General features: G+C 39.9%; 1 protein-coding gene across 1 annotated transcript; it reads left to right on the forward strand.

The window, feature by feature from the left end:
- Positions 1-310: 310 nt before the first annotated feature.
- LOC308344005 (large ribosomal subunit protein eL32-like) lies at positions 311-775 on the forward strand (the record flags this gene model as incomplete). The annotated part of the gene is made up of 1 exon (XM_080805293.1): positions 311-775. Exon 1 carries the CDS (start codon positions 368-370, stop codon positions 773-775), a length of 408 nt encoding a protein of 135 aa, XP_080661419.1. The 5' UTR covers positions 311-367.
- Between the last annotated feature and the right edge of the window lie 615 nt (positions 776-1,390).

The following is a 1,390-nucleotide window of genomic DNA, read 5'->3' on the forward strand; positions in this document are numbered from 1 at the left end:
ATTTTGTTTCCTTTCATCAGAATTTTAACCAAAATTGGACCTACCACTTAAAAAAATGCACTAAAGATTTTAAATATTTTACTTATCAATCAGATTAAATGTATTCTTTCTATCTCATTCTGGTTTATAAATCCATGTATGTTACTTGATTGTTGTTTATTAATCATAATTTTTTTAGATATAAGTTGGAAAAACCCAAATTAAGTCGACTTGGAAAAAAGGAAATTTCTTGGCAGAAAGCTAGAATGGTTTAGAGAATCAAGGGGTGATATCAAAAATTAACTGGGCAATCAGCCCTTGCACGCCACCGTCCCCTCTCTTCTTCAGCACTGCCTGCAGAGGCGACAGCCATCTGTTACTGGGCATCATGGATGCCCTCAGACCTTTGGTGAGGCCCAAGATTTTTAAAAAGAGGACCAAGAAGTTCATCCAGCACCAGGCAGACCTATATATCAGAATTAAGCGCAACTGGTGGAAGCCAAGAGGCATTGACAATAAGGTGCGCAGAAGATTCAAGGGCCAGATCTTGATGCCCAACATTGGTTACGGGAGCAACAAGAAGACAAAGCACATGTTGCCCAGTGGCTTCAGGAAGTTCCTAGTCCACAACGTCAAGGAGCTTGAAGTGCTGCTGATGTGCAACAAATCTTACTGTGCAGAGATTGCTCACAACGTCTCCTCCAAGAACTGCAAAGCTATTGTGGAAGGAGCAACCCAGCTGGCAATCAGAGTCACCAATCCCAACACCAGGCTGCACAGCGAAGAAAATGAATAGACAGCTCGTTGTGCACGTCATATTTGTGTTAATAAAACCATAAAACTACAAAAAAAAATTAACTAGGGAGAAAGGACATCTAATTCTTCCCAAGTAATAAAAATGGATGCAATCCCGTACCTGAAAGTAAATAAACAACAAAATCATACCAGATTATATATACCAAAATCATATACCAAATTATATATACCAAAAATCATACCAGATATATATATAGAAAATAACAGTCTCCAAGGCAATGGATATCAGGCACCTGAGGATAACAATTTTTGAGACAAAAAACAGATGAGCTCAACCCCTTGGTTGTCCCAGATAACCACCCTACCAGGGTTTCTAGACTTCAGTGCAGACAGAGGAAATAAGGCAAAGAGGAAAATTACTGTGTTGAGAGAACTGAGAGTCTGGGAAAACCCAAACTATTCAGGTGTATAGGACCAGTACTGGAGAGGAGAAAGGTGCAAAGAGAGAAAACTCGAGACATTTAGAACATCTCTCTTCCGTATTCAGGAAGGTACTGATTGGTACATGTGTGTCAGAAAAGTTGGGGAAGAATCAACCAAGATGGTTAAACCAAACAGTGCCTGCCACTCACACATGACCAAGAATACTGCCTGT

This window comes from Martes martes (assembly GCF_963455335.1).
Source record: "Martes martes genome assembly, chromosome: 6".
In the NCBI taxonomy this organism is placed as follows: domain Eukaryota; kingdom Metazoa; phylum Chordata; class Mammalia; order Carnivora; family Mustelidae; genus Martes; species Martes martes.